At 37.3% G+C, this 22,687-nt stretch overlaps 1 protein-coding gene across 2 annotated transcripts in view; it reads left to right on the top strand.

The window, feature by feature from the left end:
- Positions 1 to 818: 818 nt before the first annotated feature.
- The window catches only part of LOC121428687 (outer dense fiber protein 2-like), a 39,398-nt gene continuing 17,529 nt past the window's right edge, over positions 819 to 22,687 (top strand). For both annotated transcript variants that reach the window (XM_041625491.1, XM_041625490.1), the window contains exons 1-9: positions 819 to 1,088; positions 12,398 to 12,550; positions 14,921 to 15,058; positions 16,926 to 17,093; positions 17,830 to 18,017; positions 18,365 to 18,494; positions 19,079 to 19,210; positions 20,809 to 21,072; positions 21,767 to 22,062. In XM_041625491.1, the coding sequence (XP_041481425.1) occupies positions 12,416 to 12,550; positions 14,921 to 15,058; positions 16,926 to 17,093; positions 17,830 to 18,017; positions 18,365 to 18,494; positions 19,079 to 19,210; positions 20,809 to 21,072; positions 21,767 to 22,062 (1,451 nt within the window). In that variant the 5' untranslated portion in view covers positions 819 to 1,088; positions 12,398 to 12,415. The remainder of the gene's footprint in view (positions 1,089 to 12,397; positions 12,551 to 14,920; positions 15,059 to 16,925; positions 17,094 to 17,829; positions 18,018 to 18,364; positions 18,495 to 19,078; positions 19,211 to 20,808; positions 21,073 to 21,766; positions 22,063 to 22,687) is intronic.

The raw sequence follows: 22,687 nt of genomic DNA, 5'->3' as shown, positions 1-22,687 counted from the left end.
CACGCATACAGACAGTCGAGTCGACAGATTGATGAAGAAAATACTGACAACAGATTACTCTGGAAATAACAAAGGTATGAAATTAAAGATAAATTCCCTATTTGAATTTCTATGTATTTTGGGGAATATGTCAACATTTTTTAATCATGCCGGGTTGAATACTAGTGCCCATACGGTACTACTCAGCCAAGGCTGGTGGCTAAAAATAGGCGGGGTCGGACCGTGGGCTAGAGTTCCATGCCACCGCAGAAGCTACGGCGACGCAGCTCCTTATTTTGGGTAGGGATCTTATGTAGGGTAGTCCCATATGCTGCTTTTTATGCACTGTTTTTGTAAAAAAAATAACGGATTTCTGTGAAAAATAGCATGAAATGATAGGTCATAATATAAATAAACCTTATCAGTCAACGTTAAACACTTATTCTAACATATGAGAAGACTTATGCCATATATATAATTATAATACTTTCAAAATCGCAATATTTCTGACTAAACCAAGGCTTTTTTGGAATTTATTTCAGAAGTCGAAATATACAAAACAACATTGGATATATCTAGAATATTCTGGCTGCAATGTAAAAAAAACTTACAATGGCGTACAGAAGACACATCTGTGGGCTGAAAATGTCGAGGTATTTCATAAATGAGTGGATGAAAAAAGTTCAATTTACTTCCATTCCAGGGGTATTCAGACGGCAGGAGATCGCAGCAGCAGAAAAGGAAGCAAAGGGAACTAATTGGGGTTCCATGAAATATCTGACCAATCAGAGCACACTTCCGGTTTCGCCACTCTGTCTATTGATAACTCTGGATTTCACTATCGCCCATGTTTCCGCTTCCCGACGCGACGCGAATTAGTCTCCAGCGACCCTGAGTTGATAGGCCTACCTACGTAATTTTGGGCTATTACCAAGCCGGAGCGGCCCGGGATGCTTGGCTAGAGTACTGGAGGTGAAACGACGGGTCGCAGCCGCTTGCCGCTCCGAGAAATAAGACAAAATAAAACTTGGGGCAGGTGATTGTGTGATAATTTGTCCGATCAGCCTGAGCTCAAAGAATAATGGTTATCTCGCTTTATTCTTGATCTGGTAAGTTAGCAGGATTTTGAACTTAGTCTAAGAAACAATGTTTCAATAATTTCAACTCCAAATTTCATGAATTTATCAATTTAGTTTTAGACCCCTAAAATACAGGATTGCCCATATTTTGAGTCATGATTCAAATCAAACTTTTTTTGTTAGACTTAGACTTTTATTAAATTCAAAGTAATGTGTAACCTAGGGGTGGTATTCTGAGATCCATTTTATCTCAGATAAAATAAGATATTCTATAACTGTTAAAATCAGTGAGATAAAATACCCTTTTCCTTAAACATGTTAAAATATCTCAGAATTGGTATTCTGAGAACAATTATTTATTGTAACTAAAGTAAAGACACCTATTTTTAATCAATATCCAATTAGAATAGCTCTCTCATAATTTTTATTCCGCCAGGTGGTGTAGCAAAGAAGTGAGATTCCGTCAATTTTTTTACTTCAAATACGCTTGCACTAGGCCTAGTCTTGATGACGCAATGATGTTTTTTGACAAACTGACATACCGTATAGCCTACCCAGTTGTTGTGTGTCCGGACAGGTTGTGTGTCCGGACGATCAATTTTAGAAAGTCATTTGGAAAAATTTACAAGTGAAGTTTGAGCAATTTTTAGTACAAAATGTTACGAAATATTATAAAGAACAAAATTGGAGATGACTATAAATATTGAATTCATATTCTTAGCGTAATCCAAAGACAAAAAAGAAGGCTTCAAAAATATAAAGTGTCCGGACACCCGGCCCCCATCCTACTATACGGTATGGTCAGTTCCCCCATGTCTGCGCGGTCTCCCAAGTCTGCGCACCCGCGTATCTGCGATATTCTAGTAAAAGAAGATACGCAACGAACACGAACTTTACACATGCAATACATAGACAGGTATTCATTAAAAAATCCGACTCAAAATGGTGGAAAAATAATGAATTCAGGGCATTTCATGTGACAGCGTCAAAATGCAGCCTTTCTCATCAAACTCCCCGAATCGTGTGCAAAGTGGATGAGTGCGCAGACATGGGGTACCATTTTTTTTTTCAATTTGAAAATGACTGCCCGAGGTTTTTTCCAAGAAAATCATATTCTTTCACATTTTTATGAGATATTTGGTACACTAACTCATTATGATGTAAGGAACATTATCAACTGAAAGATTTTGTGAAATAAGAAGAAATTCATGTTAAATCTTAACTCAAATTGTTAGGTGCGCAGACTTGGGGCCCACCATCTTCATCATTGACGTCTTGACACTGTTGTCCTCTTCTTCTTCTTCCTGTTACTGCAGGCAAACTCCTCAATTGGGATATAATTGCTGCAGGCGTGTGTGGCTAGTGGTGAATTTGAATTAATGATGTGCCCCCCGGATGAAAGTAGACATTTGAATTTTGTTAAGCCTTGTCTTAAAACCATCGACCGATTTAGCTTCACGTATGTCTACTGGTAGCAGATTCCATTCTGCCATGGTCCTTGGAAGGAAAGAGTACTTAAAGCAATCTTTTTTTGTTGTTGGTCGGGAAAAAGAGATTGACGATGATTTCCGTGTCCTAACAGAATCTTGAGAGGGAGCTGTTAAGTATCGACCTACGTCGACCGAAGCACTATGATTTATAGATTTATATAAAAGTGTAAGTCTTGAGATAGCCCTTCTATCTTCGAGAGATTTCCATTCAAGTAACTTCAGCATCTGGGAAACACTACTGGTTCTTCTGTGATCTTTACAGACAAATCTAGCGGCTCTTCGCTGAACTGCTTCTAGTCTACTTATCTGGTCTTTCGTGTATGGGTCCCACACAGAAGCACAATACTCCAACTTTGGACGTACTAACACTTTATAGGCTGTTTCTTTTACATTTCGGGGGCAAGTATACAAGTTTCTTCGAAGGAGGCCTAAAACCCTATTCGCTTTAAATATGGTAGTATTAACATGGTCCGACCAGGTTAAGTTGCTATTTATCTCGACACCTAAGTAATTGTGACTTGTGACAACGTTTAGACGTTTCCCATTCATATCGTAGGTGATTAGAAGGGGTTTCCTTTTATGAGTGATGTGCATAACATGACACTTATCGGTGTTAAATCTCATTTGCCATGTAGCTTCCCAATTACACAGAGTATTTATGTCCTGTTGTAGAACTTTCCCATCATCCTGTGATTTTATCTCACGGTAAAGTATACAGTCATCTGCAAAGAGTCGAACGTGTGACTGTATATCTTTGGGAAGATCGTTGACGTACAGTAAGAATAACAAAGGCCCTAAAACTGTACCCTGGGGGACGCCCGATCTTACTGGAACAGAGGCTGATGCTTCGCCTTCTAGTACTACCCTCTGAGACCGCTTAGTAAGGAAGTTTCTAATCCATATATGGAGGGGTCCTGTGATGCCTGATTGTCTCAGCTTTAGAAGAAGTCTCTGGTGAGGGACGGTGTCAAAGGCCTTGCTGAAGTCAGTTATGATAACATCTACTTGGCCCTGGTGATTCAAAGTCTCCGCCAGGTCGTTGACAGCTTCTGCAAGTTGAGTTTCACAGGAGTGACCTTTCCGGAAGCCATGTTGTTCTTTATTTAGTATTCCATGTTTCTCAAGGTGATTCATAATGTTTGAGTGGATGATATGTTCTAACACTTTACACGGAATAGACGTCAACGAGACAGGTCTATAATTGCTTGCTTCGGAGCGATCCCCCTTTTTGTATATAGGAGAGATATTTGCCCTTAACCAGTCCTCAGGAAGTTCTCCAGTATCTATTGATTTTTGGTAGATCTGTTTTAGAATTGGAGCAATGCTGTCTGCACATTCTTTTAGAACTGATGGTAGGATTCCATCTGGGCCTGGTGCCTTTTGTGGTTTGAGTTCTTTCAAGAGTTTTACAATTCCCTGGCTTGTTATTACAATTTTAGTTATACATGTAGATGGACAAGAAGAAGTTACATGTGTAGGTAGGCTGTGACAGTCCTCTTGAGTGAACACAGACTCGAACTGGCAGTTGAGGACATTTGCCCTCTCCTGCGGAGTTACGGCAATACTTCTTGAAGTGTTCAGAGAGGCTACTCCAGTAGAACACTGTCTTAAGCTCTTTATGAATTTCCAGAAGGACTTTTTGTTTTCTGTAGTTAGATTTTCCCCCATTTCGCGCAGATATACACTGCGTGCTTTCCTTAGACTTCTATCCAGGTTTCGGCGTAGGTGTCGGAAAATAGTCCAGTCGTCTGCAGATTTAGTGCATTTAGCTTTATCATATGCTTTCCTCTTTTGATTAATGAGTTTTTTGTGAGTATGTTTGAGCCAAGGCAAGTCGTTGTTTGACGAAATCAACTTTGTTGGTATGTGCTGTTTCATTGAAGAAGATAGGGAGTTCTTAAAACCTATCCACAGATCATTAACACTCGAACTTCTTATAACCTTGTCAGAAAGTGAATCTGCGTACTCATCCATATCATCACTTATTTTAGCAAAGTTTCCCCTTTTCAACAAATAAATTTCTCTACGCTTTACTTTGATCTTCTTGTGGGGCCATTCCACCAGAACAGAGACGACATCATGGTCTGAAATGGTCTGTAATAGTGTCTTAAGCGAAGGACCATAATAAAGATGGATTTCCCTTGGAAATCTATCTTTTTTATTAAAAATCACGTAATTGGTCGTGATTTTATTTAACTCTACACCTAATGCGTAGGAAGGTTTTAAAAAACGGGGAAAAAGGTGAAAAATAAAGGATTCTTACCAGACAATGTCGCGGAGACGGTAGACCCCTCGATCCACATGTAATACCGATGTAAACAACGCAAATACAATGGCGTCGACCCTTGAACCGCTTATGTATTACGTACTTCTGGTTAGCGATGCCGTTCTAAAGATTAATTTATAGATTAAAATTATTATTTTACAAATAATTTCTTTAAAAAAAAGACGATATTCTATCTTTTTTTCAAATTCTATATCACATCTTTCAAGCATCATTTCAAAGACAATATTACGGTTTAAATATTAGGCAAGAAAAGTCTAATGAAATACTTCCTGATTGTAGAGGAATAATGTTACGGTGTGTTATTCTCAAATGACACGGTATATATATATTTTTTTCATTTTCATGTCAACATTTGGAGTTAATTCACTTAGAAATAATTATGACATCAACGTCGCGGCTCTAAAATAGCCCCTACCCTCTTAAGTTAAATTTATTTTTTCTTTCTGTTTCTGTTTGTGGTAACTCCCGTAGGAACTCAGCAGGACAGCATTTTGCTGGTAAACACCAAGCTGGTATACAACCAATTACCTATGAGACATTTTACGTTTAGTATAATCAGTCATAGTGGCTGACGTTATAGACGACAGATATCACTCTCGGGCCTTTTTATCAAAGTGGAGACAATGGCAGAGTTGGGATTCGAACTCACAACCTTACGATTATGAGTCCAATGCTCTAACCACTGGACCACACGACCCGTTCTTCAAAGTAACATGGGCGCAATATCAAGGTTATATCATGACCTTGTTCATAGAATGAGTGGGGCGCAAGCAAATCATCCGTGTTGCAATGGCTAGATACGCGATTGGTATGTACATGTATACGCAGGCACTGCTCTATTGTGTATCTGTAAGTACGCAAGATTAAAGTTATACGCGAGATAAAATGAAAAATTTTATCTGAGAGCTATTGCTACCCCATTCTACCCCATTTTGAGAGTATATGTCTGGATTGTCTGCCTAGTATTACATGGACGAGGAGCTCCCTGGATTCGTGTCTCAAAGACCACAAAATTTGATGTACCGTAATCACATCATTATCACATCAGGTACGGAAATGAAGGACTTCTTCTGTACATACTACATGTAGGTTTTGCAATCTTTACTTCCGGTAATTGACAATTTATCTAGACAGTTTAAATTTGTGAGACTTTACGTGCGTTGAGAAATGGAGGTTTTAAATCTTCCCCCCACCAAAATTTATGCAACTGATTTGATTATGTTTTAAGTATTGTCTAGATATCTACACCTAATTTAAATGGGTGATGGAATTTTGACCAGCATTTTTTAGCAATGCTAGACCCCAAAAAAAGCTTTGGTCTCTGTTAATTTGGTTGTTCCGCTGAACTCCGTTGGCTCCTTTCACCAGATACAGAGACCGAAGTTCTAACTCAATCTGGACAGGGACTCAATGGCCATATGTTCATGTATTAAGTTCAGATAAACCAAGGAAGTGGGAGTTGCGCGAAAGCCGAGGTAAATTTTTGTCCTAAGTATTAAATTTATTTTTTCCTGTTTTGGTGCATTTCAGGCCAAAACAGAATAAATAATCTTTATTTTGGTCTGAACAGTTCTTTTCATATATTTTTGTCTCACCTGCGAAGCAAAGTGAGACTATAGGCGCCGCTTTTCCGACGGCGACAGCGGCGGCGGCGGCGTCAACATCAAATCTTAACCTGAGGTTAAGTTTTTGAAATGATGTCATAACTTAGAAAGTATATGGACCAAGTTAATAAAACTTGGCCATAAGGTTAATCAAGTATTACTGAACATCCTATTAGAGTTTCATGTCACATGACCAAGGTCAAAGGTCATTTAGGGTCAATGAACTTAGACCATGTTGGAGGAATCAACATCGAAATCTTAACCTGAGGTTAAGTTTTTGAAATGTCATCATAACTTAGAAAATATATGGACCTAGTTCATGAAACTTGGACATAAGGTTAATCAAGTATCACTGAACATCCTGCATGAGTTTCACGTCACATGACCAAGGTCAAAGGTCATTTAGGGTCAATGAACTTTGGCCGAATCGGGGATATTTGTTGAATTCCCATCATAACTTTGAAAGTTTATGGATCTGATTCATGAAACTTGGACATAATAGTAATCAAGCATCACTGAAAATTTTGTGCAAGTTTCAGGTCTCATGATTAAGGTCAAAGGTCATTTTGGGTCAATGAACTTTGGCCGAATCGGGGGTATCTGTTGAATTACCATCATAACTTTGAAAGTTTATTGGTCTAGTTCATTAAACTTGGACATTAGAGTAATCAAGTATCACTGAACATCCTGTGCGCATGTCAGGTCACATGACCAAGGTCAAAGGTCAATGAACTTTGGCCGAATTGGGTGTATCTGTTGAATTACCATCATAACTTTGAAAGTTTATGGATCTGATTCATGAAACTTGTACATAAGAGTAATCAAGTATCACTGAACATCCTGTTCGAGTTTCAGGTCACATGATCAAGGTCAAAGGTCATGTAAGGTCAATGAACTTTGGCCATGTTGGGTTTTTTTGTTGAATAACTATCATATCTCTGTAAGTTTATTGGTCTAGTTCATAAAAAAGGGAAATAAGAGTAACCATGTATCACTGAACATCTTGTGCGAGTTAGAGTAGTATTCAAAGTGAGCACTGCTGCTATATTGAACCGCGTGATGCAGGTGAGACGGCCAGAGGCATTCCACTTGTTATGAAATAAAGACAAAAATCGATGAGCCCTGTCGGGGGGATTTTGCATTGTTAATCCCCTAATGGCGGCTGAACAATCGCGAGCCGTCTGTGTACGAGGAGAAATTTTAAAAAATTAAAAATGTTAAAAAACTCCTGGAAACAGACAGCTACATGTACCAGCTGTCTATAGCAATGCATGCTCGAGCGAGTAACATTTCGACCAAAAGCTCATTTACTTTGCATCAATGGAGATGTTTTTTTAATGTTCAAACTTCAAAAACTCAAAACAAACAGACGGCTGTGAGCTGTCTATGCATGCATTTACGACGGAGTGACCATAATTTGCGCACATTTAAAAAACATTTTGATTTTCAATCAAAATTTCTCACAGTTCACATAAAATTAATCAGAATTATAAGTACCAAACGAAAGGCAAGATCCCAAAGTCAAATTTGCTTGACGTAATTATAAAGGAGGTCAAGGGTTTCGCTTGTATCGCAATCTCAAAATTCCATGGCGATCGACTAATGCGCGCTCGGCTGAAAAATTTCATTGAAAAGTGTGACCTTAATTAATGCACGATCGTTAAGCAAAGCTTTAGAAAAGAAATCAAGCAGACAAATGTAAGATAATATAAGATGGAGGTTGAAATGCCATAAATTTGGTTGGTAGCACATTATAATTACTTATTTGGAGACCTCTCCTTGCAAACTGGTGATTCAAGAATATTACTATACTGAGTAATTTTGGGTCGCTTTTTCTGTTGGTGACATCAGTTTTTGTCTCACCTGCGAAGCAAAGTGAGACTATAGGCGCCGCTTTTCCGACGGCGGCGGCGGCGTCAACATCAAATCTTAACCTGAGGTTAAGTTTTTGAAATGACGTCATAACTTAGAAAGTATATGGACCTAGTTAATAAAACTTGGCCATAAGGTTAATCAAGTATTACTGAACATCCTATTAGAGTTGTATGTCACATGACCAAGGTCAAAGGTCATTTAGGGTCAATGAACTTAGACCATGTTGGAGGATTCAACATCGAAATCTTAACCTGAGGTTAAGTTTTTGAAATGTCATCATAACTTAGAAATTATATGGACCTAGTTCATGAAACTTGGACATAAGGTTAATCAAGTATCACTGAACATCCTACATGAGTTTCACGTCACATGACCAAGGTCAAAGGTCATTTAGGGTCAATGAACTTTGGCCGAATTGGGGATATCTGTTGAATTCCCATCATAATTTTGAAAGTTTATGGATCTGATTCATGAAACTTAGACATAATAGTAATCAAGCATCACTGAAAATTTTGTGCAAGTTTCAGGTCTCATGATTAAGGTCAAAGGTCATTTAGGGTCAATGAACTTTGGCCGAATCGGGGGTATCTGTTGAATTACCATCATAAATTTGAAAGTTTATTGGTCTAGTTCATTAAACTTGGACATTAGAGTAATCAAGTATCACTGAACATCCTGTTTGAGTTTCAGGTCACATGACCAAGGTCAAAGGTCAATGAACTTTGGCCGAATTGGGTGTATCTGTTGAATTACCATCATAACTGAAAGTTTATGGATCTGATTCATGAAACTTGTACATAAGAGTAATCAAGTATCACTGAACATCCTGTTCGAGTTTCAGGTCACATGATCAAGGTCAAAGGTCATGTAAGGTCAATGAACTTTGGCCATGTTGGGTTTTTTTGTTGAATAACCATCATATCTCTGTAAGTTTATTGGTCTAGTTCATAAAAAGAGGACATAAGAGTAACCATGTATCACTAAACATCTTGTGCGAGTTAGAGTAGTATTCAAAGTCAGCACTGCTGCTATATTGAACCGCGTGATGCAGGTGAGACGGCCAGAGGCATTCCACTTGTTCAAGATATTCGACTGTGTGCAAAATTAGTTAACGCACAAATTAAGGTCACACCACCATACATGCAGCGATCCGATATTGGACAACTCAGTACCTAGTTTTGTGGCGGGGCTGAGTTTTTTCAAAGCGCGGAGTTAGCCTGCAATGTATGTAATATAATTTAATGTTTTTTTTCCATCATATTTCATGTAATTGTGAGATTATATTAGTAAAGATCAAGAGATAAATCTGCTTTAGTTTGTCTCTCTATAGTAGCTTTTTGTATTTACCGTTTTGTGTAAAGCTAATTTGTGCATTAGCACAATGCTCACCAAATTTAAAAACATAGTTGGTCCTTTCCAGGGGCCCGTAACACAAAGGTTAGCTATTAATCACTAATTTGAAAGATCAGTTCTGATTGGTTCCTCCTCAGGTCACTGAGCAAAATGTGCTTGCAACGATGATCTTGATGGACCAATATCATTTAGAGATTAATTACTCTGGGGCCCTGTAACACAAAGGCTTTATGTTACAGGGCCCCAGAGCTATATCAATAATGTGATTTCCATCATTTTTTATAAACTCTCATTAAGTATTGGAGCTCGGGAAGGTAATCTAAATTGTGCTCCAAACATCAGGCATGAAAAAAGTGGAGCATTGTGGCCCAGTGGATTAGTCTTTGGACTTTGAAACAGAGGGTCGTGAGTCCGAATCCCAGCCATGGCGTAATTTCCTTCGGCAAGAAATTTATCCACATTGTGCTGCACTCCACCCAGGTGAGGTGAATGGGTACCCGGTAGGATTTATTCCTTGAATGCTTTAGCGCCTATATGGCCGCTCAGCTACAGCCGGGGTAATAATGATATACCAAGTATATTTCAGCACATTATGTGTTCAATGTGCTGAAATATACCAAGTATATTTCAGCACATTGAACACATAATGTGGATTTGGTGCTTTAGAAATACTCTGTTATTATTGTTAAAAAAAGCACAATATTTTCAGGGCAAGGGCATTTTTCTATTGTAAATTATTCCATTGGGACACAAATATCGAAGGCCAATGAGAGATGTATTGAGGTCAATCATTCAATAGGGAAGCAAAGACCCATGGCCTTGGTCTTAGATTTAAGCTTTGGGAAAACTGAACTTGAAACCACTCATTGTACAGCGCGTCCCAAAAAAATTTCCCTCTGACATAGGACTGAATTAATTCTAAAATGTGGTAGGATTTTCAAATAAATCTTTACGAGTAGAAAGCTCATTTCATGTTCTAACTTCTCTGAAAATTTCATTGGTCACGCTTCAGCGGTTTTGAATACACACTATGTTACGTAACAATGGTGCATTTTAGCTCATTCCAAGTTTGCAGCATTGATGCATTTCTTCATTGTCTATGGCATGTTAACCCCCATTCTTACATCCAGGATCCGAGCAGGGATAATTCCCTAATCATATAGGCTCATCAAATCGTAAACTTGAGCATGTTCAGGACAAGAAGCATAAAAAATCAAGTTTGTTTGATGATTGATAAGGGGAATCAGTGCACCAACTTGAAAGAAAATGTGAATGATGGAGTAAAATGAGCTGAAAAAGGGGGATCCACAAGTTAATCACCCTTTGCGAAAAGGAAAATTTTGTCTCTTTTCTTTTAAAAAGTTACACTAAATTATTGAACTTGACCTCAGTAGCTAATTAACTAAAAAAAGTAATGAAAACAAAAATGCAGTATTGTTGGAATTATGCATGAAACAGACATGACCCATTGTCTCAATCATTGTGCATCTCCAGTTTAACAAACATGAAATGAACTGTCAAATACTGTTTTTGCCCATCTGAGCATGCTCAAGGTTGTGATTTGATGAGCCTGGTTAGATCATGGAGATTTCCCTGGTCAGATCAAAGAATTCCTTGGTCAGAACAAAGAGATAGAGGTGATATCTCCTTGGTCAGAATGGTCAAAGGGGGTTGATATGCAAGAAAGTGCAGAACACAAAGCAGTGTTGCATGCATACAAACTTGGAATGGGCTGAAAAGCACCACTGTTACATAATAGGCTGTGTATTCGAAACCACTGAAGCGAGACCAATGACATTTGTATAGAAGTTAGAACATGAGATGGGCTTCCTATATCCATACATTTCATTGAGAATAATTTTTGCTTTTGGAAGTTATTAAGCCGCATATCAGAGGGACATTTTTTTGGGACGCGCTGTATAGGTCCGTGTAGTTGCTGTTTAAAATGTGCATTTGATGACTGCAACTTTGGCAAGACAAGAACTGTAGAAAGTAAATGCATAAATTTGGGTATCTATAGTAGTGCAGCCTAGCAGGTGATCTTGAAGCTGTGGGGAAGTGTGACAGGTGCAATACCCTGTCTCTATTCAAGATTGGGCATCCTGTTACCATGGCAGCAAAATGAATGGCTTTTATCCATTTATCACTGCTGTGTAGAAGTTGTACGGCATCACACATCATTTCTGGGAGCCTTTTTGCAAGAGTCAAATGATACACATGGACACTGTATGTAGATGGCTACCTCATAGTACCGTTAATGTTAGTCCAGGCTTTATAATACATGTTTGATTGCATTAAAACCTTGTATTTTACTGGAATGTAGAAAAACGGCAATCCAGCAAACAAACAAATTATATATTTTGTACCACACTATTTTCAGATTGTTTTGCTTAGTATTCACAAATTATTTATTGAATTATGTATTTGAATTAATGTCATCACAATACAACCCAATTCTTAAAACTTTCAGTAGTATCATATTTTTTTCTTAGAAACGAACTGATATGGGTACATTGGTTTGGAATTCATTATCATATCAAAACGAGAAGTTTCTGTATGAAAAATACTTTTCAGCCATGTTTATCAGCCTAAAACTGCCTAAGGTAATTTTTCATCACTTACATATTTTGGCATGATCTGAAACTAATTGTTTACAATCTATCATTTAGCAAATGCATATAAAAATGACTGATATCATTATTCATTTTGTTTTCCTCCTTTCTTTGTCAGTGATAAGAGACGGTAACCATGACAATTGATAAAGTACAATCATCTCTCAGTTCGACGTCTCCACCCATCCACGTCCATGTTGATCAGGAGACACCGGTCCACGTCCATGTCAAGAAAGGAGTAAAGAAATCAGCTTCTGCAATCGCTGTAGAGGTAGTTAGTTACTTGTATGGTGTCCTTTTAAGAAAAGTCTATAATGGCCTTTTTTTCTCATCTCGATTTCCTAATGACTCGCAAAGTTGTTTTTTTCTAATTCTAGTCTTTATCGTGTTTGTAGGCTTTTCTTCTGTGTAGTGTAACATACTGCAGGGTGCTACATAACTTTTTAGAAGCACTTGCCCAGTCGGGCAAGTAAATATTAAAGTAGTTGGAATATACTTGCCCAAAAATCTATTTCACTTGCCCCCCAAAAATCATTGAAATTTACCTCTCCAAAAGAAAGTTTTGCGGTTTTATCAAAAAATTGACCCTTTTCTCTCTTTTGACATGAACTCTTCTAAGTACTGTGTTATTGCATTTCTTTTTCCAAAGTGATTTTATCTTGCCTGCCATGACCAAATTAGGGTCAATATTTAACATCAACCCTAATTTTGGTCATTCTACTTTGAGAATTTTGCTTGCCCCATTTGGGCAAGTAGTTTTGGTCTCTACTTCAAAACACTTGCCCGACTCTAAATTTTACTTTCCCGGGGCAATCGGACAAGTGCTTATGTATTACCCTGATACTGTAATAGACAAAAAGATCCATGGGAATTTTCATATGTACATGTACTGATGTACATATATTTTTTGTCATGGTTTTTGTCTCACCTGCGAAGCAGAGTGAGACTATAGGCGCCGCTTTTCCGACGGCGGCGTCAACATCAAATCTTAACCTGAGGTTAAGTTTTTGAAATGACATCATAACTTAGAAAGTATATGGACCTAGTTAATAAAACTTGGCCATAAGGTTAATCAAGTATTACTGAACATCCTAGTAGAGTTTCATGTCACATGACTAAGGTCAAAGGTCATTTAGCCAATAAACTTAGACCATGTTGGGGGAATCAACATTGAAATCTTAACCTGAGGTTAAGTTTTTGAAATGTCATCATAACTTAGAAAATATATGGACCTAGTTCATTAAACTTGGACATAAGGTCAATCATGTATCACCAAACATCCTGCATGAGTTTCATGTCACATGACCAAGGTCAAAGGTCATTTAGGGTCAATGAACTTTGGCCGATTTGTGGGTATCTGTTGAATTACAATCAAAACTTTAAAAGTTTTTGGATCTGATTCATGAAACTTAGACATAATAATAATCAAGTATCACTGAACATCCTGTGCAAGTTTCAGGTCACATGATCAAGGTCAAAGGTCATTTAGGGTCAATGAACTTTGGCCGAATTGGGGGTATTTGTTGAATTACCATCATAACTTTGAAAGTATGTTGGTCTAGTTCATAAATCTTGGACATAAGAGTAATCAAGTATCACTGAACATCCTGTGCACATTTTAGGTCACATGACCAAGGTCAAAGGTCAATGAACTTTGGCTAAATGGGTTATCTGTTGAATTACCATCATAACTTTGCAAGTTTATTGATCTGACTTTTGAAATTTAGACATAATAGTAATCAAGTATCACTGAATATCCTGTGCAAGTTTCAGGTCACATGATCAAGGTCAAAGGTCATGTGAGGTCAATGAATTTTGGCCACATTGGGGGTATTTGTTGAATTACCACCCTATCTCTGTAAGTGTATTGGTCTAGTTCATAAAACGTGGAAATGAGAGTAACCAAGTATGACTGAACATCTTGTGTGAGTTATAGTAGTTTTCAAAGTCAACAATGCTGCTATGTTGAATCGCGTGATGCAGATGAGACAGCCAGAGGCATTCCACTTGTTGTTATTCAAATGCAAATTTCTAGAGTATTTATCTTTCCAGAAGAGTTGAATTTAATTTTTTTTCTCAGTTTGTTTTCATCATTATTTATTTTTATTCAGGAAAGTTGGAGATTTGGCCGCGCACAGTCTTAATTTTATTTTCTAACATTTTTTTTATTAATGCATATTGTCTATGGTTCATTATGTAACTTTTAAAGTCAAAAGTAGCATGTTTTTATGAAAACACAACCATCAAAGTAAAAATATAAAAAAAGTTACTTTTTGGTGTAAGAAACGGTCTTTATAATTTCCTGTGTGATTAGATGTGCTGGAGTTAGAATAAAATGAGATGTACATGTATTATTGTTTCATTATAATACTTGAATGTTAAAATTCTGCATTTATGCCAGAATATCTCAATATGTACAGGTGTGAACAAATGTTTTACTTTTAATTCTATTCATTTAAATTTTTAGTGTTTTTTTAATAGGATGAATTGAAATCATTTGAATTGAATCATTTTGTAACTCATGTTTGAATAATGTACAGTACATGTAGTGTATATAAAAACTTCGAAGTACTACTTTTCTGCCAGAATCTTGAAATACCTACGTCTTTTCAATTCCTTTTATTAAAATTTCATTTTTCAGGAAAAACTGAAAGCTAGCAAGAATCGTTTCAATGTAACCTTAGGATCGGCTGGAAACATGCGTCCTACAAGCAGTGCAAGGGGACCGTGGGTTCCAGCGCCAGGCAAGAGTACCAGAGGACAGAAATTCAGTTGGAACGTAGGTCACTCAATAGAGAAAAAAATGAAGATAATCATTGGTAGACTGTTGAAATTTTGTACATGTACATGTATCTCAGAATCTAAAAACTTTATGGACCGCTCATATAAATTTTAAATCTATGATGACTTATCTAGTATTTATGTCCTTACATCTTGCAGGACTAAACATGTCTCTTTGAATTTTTTAAATGAATTTTATAATTACCTTTCCATGATTAACAAATTTAGAATTTTACTTTTACATATCAGTACTCTGTATCCTCATTTTGCAATATATTATGTGATCTTTTATCTTCTTGTTATTCTGCTTCAAGTCTCTTTTTTTATATTTCCTTGTCTTCTTCTCCATCTTCTTTTCTCCTTCTTCTCCCCTTCTCCTCCTTCTTCCTTTTCTTTTCTTCCTCTTCTTCTTTTTTCTTCTCTTTGTTTTAATTATTGGTATGTTTTACATTACCCTTTTTATTGTAAATAATATGTATGGTTAAATACGCAGTAATATGTTATTTATTTATTGCATTCAGTGTGTGATATATGTGTACTTTTTAATTATGTAAATAATTACACTGTTTTAAGACATTTTTAATATTGTATATCCATGTGCAATTCAGTCTTTGTAACTGTGATGCATGATACAATAAATACCATACAATTTGTTAAATATAAAGCTGTATTTTTATAATATTGGCAATGGTGGCCAGGGCTCCATAACACAAAGGTTTGCATTCAATCGCTTAATACCAATGACCAATAAAGATCATCGTTGCATGCGCACTCTGTTTACAATTCTGACCGGGTACCAATCAGTGTGGTTCTTTCATATTCGCAATTCATCGCAAACCTTTGCGTTACGGAGCCTAGGACTTTGTATAGTCTCGAAACGGTCTCTTAATTCCTTTAGAGAATTCATTCTAGGCAAATGAAGGTTACCACATATATCCTAAATAAATGTAGATATTTATTCAAGCTTTCGTTGAAATCTTTTGAATTTTGAGATGAATAGAAAGTTCTTGCATCAGGATCTGAAGCTAATTTCAACATGAACCTCATCATGTTACTTTTTTATGATAGTGATTATGACGATGATGAGGACGGGCGATAATGAGGGGATGGTTATGTCAGGTGATGATTATAAGGATAAATCACAGCATGTATATCGCACCATATATCTACTATACGTACAAAAGCATCTAGACGACTCTTAAAATTTGAGTGTCTGTCAGAAAATATGAGTCTTGAGTGAATGTCAATATCACAAAAAGATGATCAGAATCGCAGAAGACCATTACTAAGAGTGTTTTATTTTTATTTTTTTTAAGTACACACCAAGTAACCAATAATGCATATAGCATTTCCATTTATTTAAAAGCAGGGTAAAAGAGCATTGTACGGGCATAGCTGCCGTGGCCGGGGATCGAACCCCAGACTTTCTATTTATGGCCAGGCGCCTTAGACCACTCGGCCACGGCACCTCCACCGATGCATAATGATAATAAGAATAAGAAACATTTTTAAGTGCATAATAGGTGCTGCTTCTGATGTACACTGTGCTTTCTAATAGCAGACTTAGGGGGTATTGCATGAAAATATTTGCAATCAATTGCAAGTATTCTGTCGCAGTTTTGCAATTAATTGATCGATTTTATCTACAGCCAATCAGATTACACTGTTCTTGCAAGAATCACATCAGCAGTTGATTGCAAATTTACATTCAAGTGATAGACACATGATTGATTTACAGACCAAGAATAGACTTGCAATCGATTGCAAGTTTCTTGCAATGCCCCATTAGTGCCTGCTCACATTGATATGAAGAAATATAATTGCCTAAATGACAAGTAATAACCTGTGTATCTATTTGCCTTCAGGGATCTGGGGCAAGATTGGATATCCAGCCTCCAACAAGAGATGGATCCAGTTCTACCATGAGGATGGAAGACCTAGGAGACGGTGATAACAAGATGGAGGAACAGTACAGGGACTACGAAGACTGCATCAATAGCCTCATGACAGAAGTTGGCTCTCTCAAGACTCAGGTAATGGAGTACCTCCATTGTGTGTTTGCTTTCTTGAGAGATAGTACAGAGTGCAATACACTTTTGCTGATGATAGTACACAGCTCTACTTACTTTAATTCCATGCGTAATCCAAATATTGACCATAATGATCACGGTTATTTGCTTTGAGAGATAAATATATCAGTTACGGTACAGTGACAGCCTGCAGAGTCTCTGGACAGAAAGTAGCCTCTTGTCGAGGCCCTGGCGGCTGCTTTCCGAGCGAAGCGAGGAATATAGTGAAGCAGAGCACAGCGAGCCAGGTCCTCTTGACATCTGAGCCTAATTTCACTGACTTTCTTTTGTTTTTTATTGTTTTTACCAATATTCCGACCAAAAACTGGTCGGGAAAAATCACCCAATGAGAGCGAAGGGCTGCTATGACGTCTATTGAATATCCCTCGCTTCGCTTTGGAAGCAGCCGCCAGGGCCTCGACAAGAGGCTAGACAGAAAGTGGCTTTCTAAATTTAGTGTCTTACATTCTACTGTTAGACCTGTGTATAGAAATTTAGAGTTTACCTAGAGATAGAAAAGTGATAGTAAACAATGCAATGCATTTTTTTTAATAGTACACAGTTCATCACACTTTATTTTGTTCAAAGTCCAGTTATTGACAGATCAAGATTATCATTGAGTTAAGGGCTAAAAAAAAACATATCAAGTGATTTACTTTTAATCAAACATAGTAGCAAATATCTTTTGTTGTTCTGATAGAGAGAGGTTGAGAAGAGCAAGAGAGCTGCAGAGAGGGCCAAGGAGGAGCTGAAACTTTCCAGGAGGGTCCTGGAGGAGCAGGAAGAGGAGCTCCTAGGCTTCAAGGAGGAGCTTCATATGACAGAGAAGGAGAACAGGCTCCTGAGGAAGTCCATGGAGCAACTCAAAGAAGAGGCAGACACTTCAAAGTAAGCATACTATTAAAGCCTTCTTCAATTTTGGTTCAGATTTAGTATTGCAAGTAACATTGGACTATTGCTTTTACATATTCACATCTTTAAAATGTACATTTACAATTAAATCAGTTTTCATTATAAAGGAAACCTTTGTATAAATATGATTTGAATGGTTATATTACCCTATATAATTAAGCTTAGTCTTTGACCATATGGTTGATTTCTATGATTAATTGATTGATTATTGCATAGAAATTAAATGTTCTATCCAAACAGTACAGAGATTTTCATGTCATATCATTGATATTTTGGTTTTAGTTTTTTATGAGCACATTTATTTACACTCTCATTTCTCTAAGATTGGGGAGGAGTCTTGCCAGCTCAGAAAGAGACCAATTGTTGAAGAAGCTTGTGGAGACTGAGATGGATGCCAAGTCAGCTGCGAATCAAGTAGAAGAACTCAGAGATGTGGTACAAAGACTACGAGAGGTGATAAATTATTTAAAAAAAAAGAATATTGTAAATATGTTTTTGGCAGTCACAGATTATAATTGATATATTGATTAAAAAGTGGACCTTGAGACAAGTCTAATGCAAATCAAACTGGAAATAATATTAAAGTATACAGAAATGTTTGTGGCAGGTCAGAATCCGATGATATGTGTAGTGATATATATCTACAAAGCGCTTAGGGATGATATCCTGTTGTATTAAGTGTTTATATATGAAAATTGAATATTCTTGTTATCAATACTATTTTAAGAAAATCAATTCAGTGCACATAAGCCTTTATTGATAATGTATATACTAAGGACCGTTCTGCTGGGTCCACCATGGTTAGGTCTGGTGTGTCATGCTACGAGTCAAGACAGAGCAAGCACCACTGCTGTGCCTGCCCCCACTGCTGCCTTCTGTTTGCCCACACCGCAATAGACTTTTGGATGGAGATTGGTTTATTTAGCCTTCTTCGAACCCACGAGAATTTTTGAAGCTGTGGTCATCTTCGCTAGCAAAGGACAGACATCATCTTGTTATCAGAGTATGTGACCATGTTTGTTTTTCTTTTGTAATAGGAAAAGCACATGACTTCCAGAGATAGCAAAGTGCTGGCAAAGCAACGCCACCTCCTCCTAGAAAAGCTGCATGATTTCGAGATTACTAATTCTTCTCTTAGAGCCATGCTACGGGATGAACATAAAAGACAGGTAATATTTAATTCTATTATTATATCTTAATGTATTACATGATATATTGTATTAGCGCTTGAAAATATTATTGAATGCTCTATATGAATGTAGCATTGTATTGTACATGTATTGTATGTTTATCTATTCATTTTTCTATATTTAACATGGTAGCCCCACAAGTATTTGAAGTAATGAATTACGTGGCACCCTGAATGACATAAAGAACAGATATAAATGTAAACATTTGCATGAATGAATATTGGATTTGTATGGAATGTAAACAGAGAATACGAGAAAGTTTTATAAACAAAAAATTGATTGCAAACTCCACAAGTCAATATTATTTAGAAAAGTCATACAGAAAGAAAATTTTGGAAACAAACCCTTTTGTCATAACAGAATATAGTAACATAAGAAAAGCATGATGCATGATTAGTAAGTTAATATTGCTATTGATAGAGAAGTTTTCTAACCGTGCATGTGTCATATATATACTAGGCGTTAATCCTCACCAGTTCCTTAAGATAAGACTTAACCCTAATTCTCCCGGGGGGGGGGGCCATAATGGCCCCCCCCCTCAACAATTTTCACGATATATCTGCTGCGCGAATTTTTTTCACCTCGCAGCTCACTGACTTTTTACATTCAATTCTCGCGCAAATTTTGAGACCAAAGTTGTGACGCCCGGGTACGCGGTTACGACATTACGCAACATTATGCAAGTGCATGTCAGACCCAGAATTGCTCATAAACGTGATTTCATGTACAAATCCAATGCAAATTGCGTACTTAGCTAAAATTCATAAATGTATCATTATTTCTACTTTTACCTATTAAAATTAATTAATTTTGCCTTGTTTATGATCAGAATTATGTCTGGAACAATTTCCAGTGAAAAAACAATAAAAAACAAAAAGTAAAAAAACAGAGAAATACATAAGAAATTCATAAAACAATAAATACATAAGAAATTTATTTCCAAACCAAAGTTTTTTTGAATTACGATTGTTAAGAATGCTACAAAGAACATTTTTACCAAAAATTAGCATTCTAGGAGCTTTATTTAGTGAATTAGAGCAAAAAAGTATGATTTATGCATAAATTAGCATAATTAATTCATATAAAATAAAATCTCATTATTTTGGAAAATTTTACCATACAGCCTTGTAGATTACATCGCACACTACCAGCGTGCAAATTTTTGCGTCTCTCGCACGATCGGTGGCCGAGATCTTAAGGGGGGGCCATAATGGCCCCCCACCGGGAATGACAAGAATCAAAATACCCCGGGAGATTTAGGGTTAAAGCCACCAGTCCTTTGGTTGCTTGTGATTAATCGTCATGCTTTCTTTGCAGCCAGATGAAATAATCCACACTTAAAGCTAGATTTATTTCGTTGCAGAAAACTTGAAATATAGATGATGATGATGATGATAATATTAATAATAACAATAATAATAATAATAATAGCAATAATGGTAATGATAATTATTATGATAGTAATATTAATGATATTTGTAAAGTGCCAGTTCCAATGCGTAAAATGTTTAAAGTGTACAGGAAGAATGTCAGAATTAGTCAATGAGTTAAGTCATTATCCTTCCCGATTGTTTCAGTCACATCAGAGCCAAGCAGCGGAACAGCGAGATGTCCTCTTGAAGAAGCTTACCGAAGCTGAAGCCTTGAACCAGAGCCTCAGGCTGGAGGTCCTTGAGAGTTCCAGAGTAGTGGATTCTATGAGGGCCAGTCTTGAACTAGAGAGGACCCAAGCTAAATCCCTGGCGGACCTCCATGGGACGACAGAGACCACCAGAGCACATCTTCAGAATCAGCTCAGGAAGCGAGAGGCTGACTGCAATCGCATGGCAGTTCAGATCAGGGTAAGCTTCCAGGGGCCCATTGCAGAAAGAGTTGCAATCGATCGCAACTTGATTTTCAACCAATCAACAGCGCGCATTTGGGACTTGCGATTGATTTTTTGGCTTGCATTTAAAAGCAACTCTTTCAGCAACGGGCACCAGCTCATTATCGTTAAAAAGTAAAACTTGTCTGTAAATACTTCCAAGGGAAACAAGAAGAGTGGCTGTTGTTGTTACTGTTTTGTTTCTATACATTTATATGTTATTTTGTATCAAATCTGGAATATTTTTAAAGGGTTGATAAATAAAATTGAAATTGAGTTATTTGCAGGTGGTCTTTGATGCTTTATGACTGTCCTGTGTGCATGATTAAGCAGGGATGTAGCCTCTAGCCTTGTCACGTGTACAAGGTCTATGTGAGAAGATTTCCTCCAGCGACCTCGTGACTTGTAAATAATGGCCTTGACTACATCCCCACTGTTAAGTTGGACATTTTATGTCTTTGATGACCTTAGGACATTTCCTTTTTGAATCAGCTGTGGATGACATGATGACCAAGTATGATAAACGAGAGGGATTATACAGATCAAGAATATAGGGTTTTCTTATTCATTCGCAATGTTTAATGTATTTCTAAACCAGGAACTCTTCCAAGTGCTTTGTCCATGCCAACTTTACTACCATACTCTTTTGTTCCTCTTTCTGTCACTCATAGAATCTTGAGAACCAGATTGAACGTGAGAAACTCGAAGCCGATCATCTCCGGGCACAGCTCCTCGCTGCCAAAGAGAAGGCCTCCGCCGACAAGGAGGCCCTGAAGAGAGCGACCCGGGTGCAGAAGGACCGCGCCTCCAGGAGTGAGGATGCGGTGGAGAAGCTCCAGCTCCAGGTCATGGAGACGGAGGCCAAGCTGGCGGAGATGGGATCCCAGCTGGATGAATGGAAGGGTCTCAACAATAAGGTCACAAGAGAAAAGACCCAGCTGGAGAGTGATAATAGCTCTATGAAAAGGTAAAGCTTTAGTATGAAGTCAATAATAAGGTCACATGAAAGAAAGGCAAACTATTGATATGTGATTAAAAATAATCAATTTCTAATTTCCTAATGTGAAAGTGTTTTTTACCGGGATATTAAATGTTTAAATATACATATGTAGTATGGTGGAAAATATAGCTAAAAAACAAGTCACAACAAACTATGCATATCTTTCTAGCTCCAGGTTGCTGGATCTTAATAGTTTATCAGCTTGTTAACTTAAGTTTCACACTGCACTCACAGGGCATTTAGGATTTATTTTTGCGCATCATTTAATAAGCCAGTTCACGGTTAGCTCATGATAAACTTTTCTCAAATGACCTTTGTGATTTTCCATTAGGATAAGCACTATCATTTTCAAATGTAGATGTTGCGTTAGCTTTACCGGTAGAGTATTCAAATTCTAAGAACAAAAGGCATTGTATAGACCAGGTGACTAGAATAGTACATCAGGGGCGGTATTCTGAAAGCTCAATTAGCGGTCAATTAGCGCTCAATTAGCATTTTGGTATTCTGAAAAGTCACTTAAGTGCCCCTTTCCTTATTTGGCAGGGTTGCGTTGCGCGCACTTGCAATATTACACGTTACGACCGCGCGAAGA

Source organism: Lytechinus variegatus, chromosome 15 (genome assembly GCF_018143015.1).
Source record: "Lytechinus variegatus isolate NC3 chromosome 15, Lvar_3.0, whole genome shotgun sequence".
Classification (NCBI taxonomy): Eukaryota; Metazoa; Echinodermata; class Echinoidea; order Temnopleuroida; family Toxopneustidae; genus Lytechinus; species Lytechinus variegatus.
The sequence above is the reverse complement of the archived record's forward strand: the minus strand, read 5'-3'. Positions and strand labels throughout refer to the sequence as shown.